The sequence below is a fragment of the Megalobrama amblycephala genome, linkage group LG1, assembly GCF_018812025.1.
Source record: "Megalobrama amblycephala isolate DHTTF-2021 linkage group LG1, ASM1881202v1, whole genome shotgun sequence".
In the NCBI taxonomy this organism is placed as follows: Eukaryota; Metazoa; Chordata; class Actinopteri; order Cypriniformes; family Xenocyprididae; genus Megalobrama; species Megalobrama amblycephala.
Genome location: NC_063044.1, coordinates 63,126,604 through 63,127,812, shown reverse-complemented (window position 1 = coordinate 63,127,812; position 1,209 = coordinate 63,126,604). Strand labels below are relative to the sequence as shown.

At 46.7% G+C, this 1,209-nt stretch overlaps 1 protein-coding gene across 1 annotated transcript; it reads right to left on the bottom strand.

The window, feature by feature from the left end:
- Positions 1–219: 219 nt before the first annotated feature.
- rprml (reprimo-like) lies at positions 220–564 on the bottom strand. Its single transcript, XM_048197640.1, has one exon. It carries the CDS (start codon positions 562–564, stop codon positions 220–222), a length of 345 nt encoding a protein of 114 aa, XP_048053597.1.
- Between the last annotated feature and the right edge of the window lie 645 nt (positions 565–1,209).

Sequence of the window (1,209 nt, the reverse complement as noted above, 5' to 3'; positions counted from 1 at the left end):
TCAATGTAAAAAAATCACAAGCAAAATGACCTCAAATACAAAAAAGCTACGTAAACATGAATAAATACATTCTCATTTTGTAAACGTGCAGCTGTATCTCTGTCATTTTTGCTTCAAGAACATTTCATCCACATCGCCTTCTCTTCCCAGAACACAAAGACGTAAGTTGCATATCTTCCTGCCTCCCAATCTGAGGACAATTGCAGGTGACACCCGTGGCTAACTCAGTCCGATCATCACCGCCTCGACATCTTTGGATGGTCTCCGGTCCTTGACCAGAAAGTTAATCATACTTTCGGACTTAATCATGAGGTTGCAGCCGAGAAAGAAGATCCCGAACATCACTGTGAGTGAAAGAACGCACAACACCGCGATCTGCACCATGCGCGTAACGAACAGCTTGCGCTCGTCATGAGCGAGAACTAAAGACCCGCCACCGTCGTTTGCGGTCACCTCGCTCCCGTTACCCGTGCAGCAATCAACTAGTGTCCCCGCGAGCTCTTGACTGCGGTTGAGCAGAACGCCGTGCGTAAACACCGTGTGGTTGAAAAACGTTCCGTTCATCCTGAGGGGAGACGCAGAACACTGAAGCTGAAGACAGTCGAGACTCTTATGGCATCAAGTCACTTTCTGCAACTGCCTGTTGAGTCGGGCAAGTTTCGTGAGGAGAAAAAAGTAATAAAAGTATCTCCTAAAATCATTTGGGATTGTTCATGCCACCAGTTTACACGCAAATTGGATAAAAAAGTGCCGTTTCTGTTGCGTTCTCTCACACTTGGCTGTCAATAAGTAGTTTTGCAACCACGATCAACGCCCAATCCATTTGCAGAGCCAATGCAACTCAGTTGAGACCTGCGCGCAGGTTTCGTGTGTGCATGCGTATGGTCCATGTGGAAGGGGGTGGGGGGCCGGGAGAGAGAGAGAGCGCGCGCGATCAGCCTGGATGTCGCCAGGGAGACTGTTCTTTGTCAGAGCTAAGAGAATGCTCTCATCAATGGGATTTGATCCTGTGTTCAAAAATGTCAACTCATGATCGGTCTGGAAAATCACCAGAAGCCCACGCCCTGAGCTGGACGCACCTATATGATATTTTAAAGAAAGTGATTTTTTGAAGTCTAAGTCTTATTATCTCATCTTGACATATTCAGGCTCTGCGTTTATCCCAATGGACATCACTTTTTTGTAGTGTGTTTGGATTGAAGCCAATTA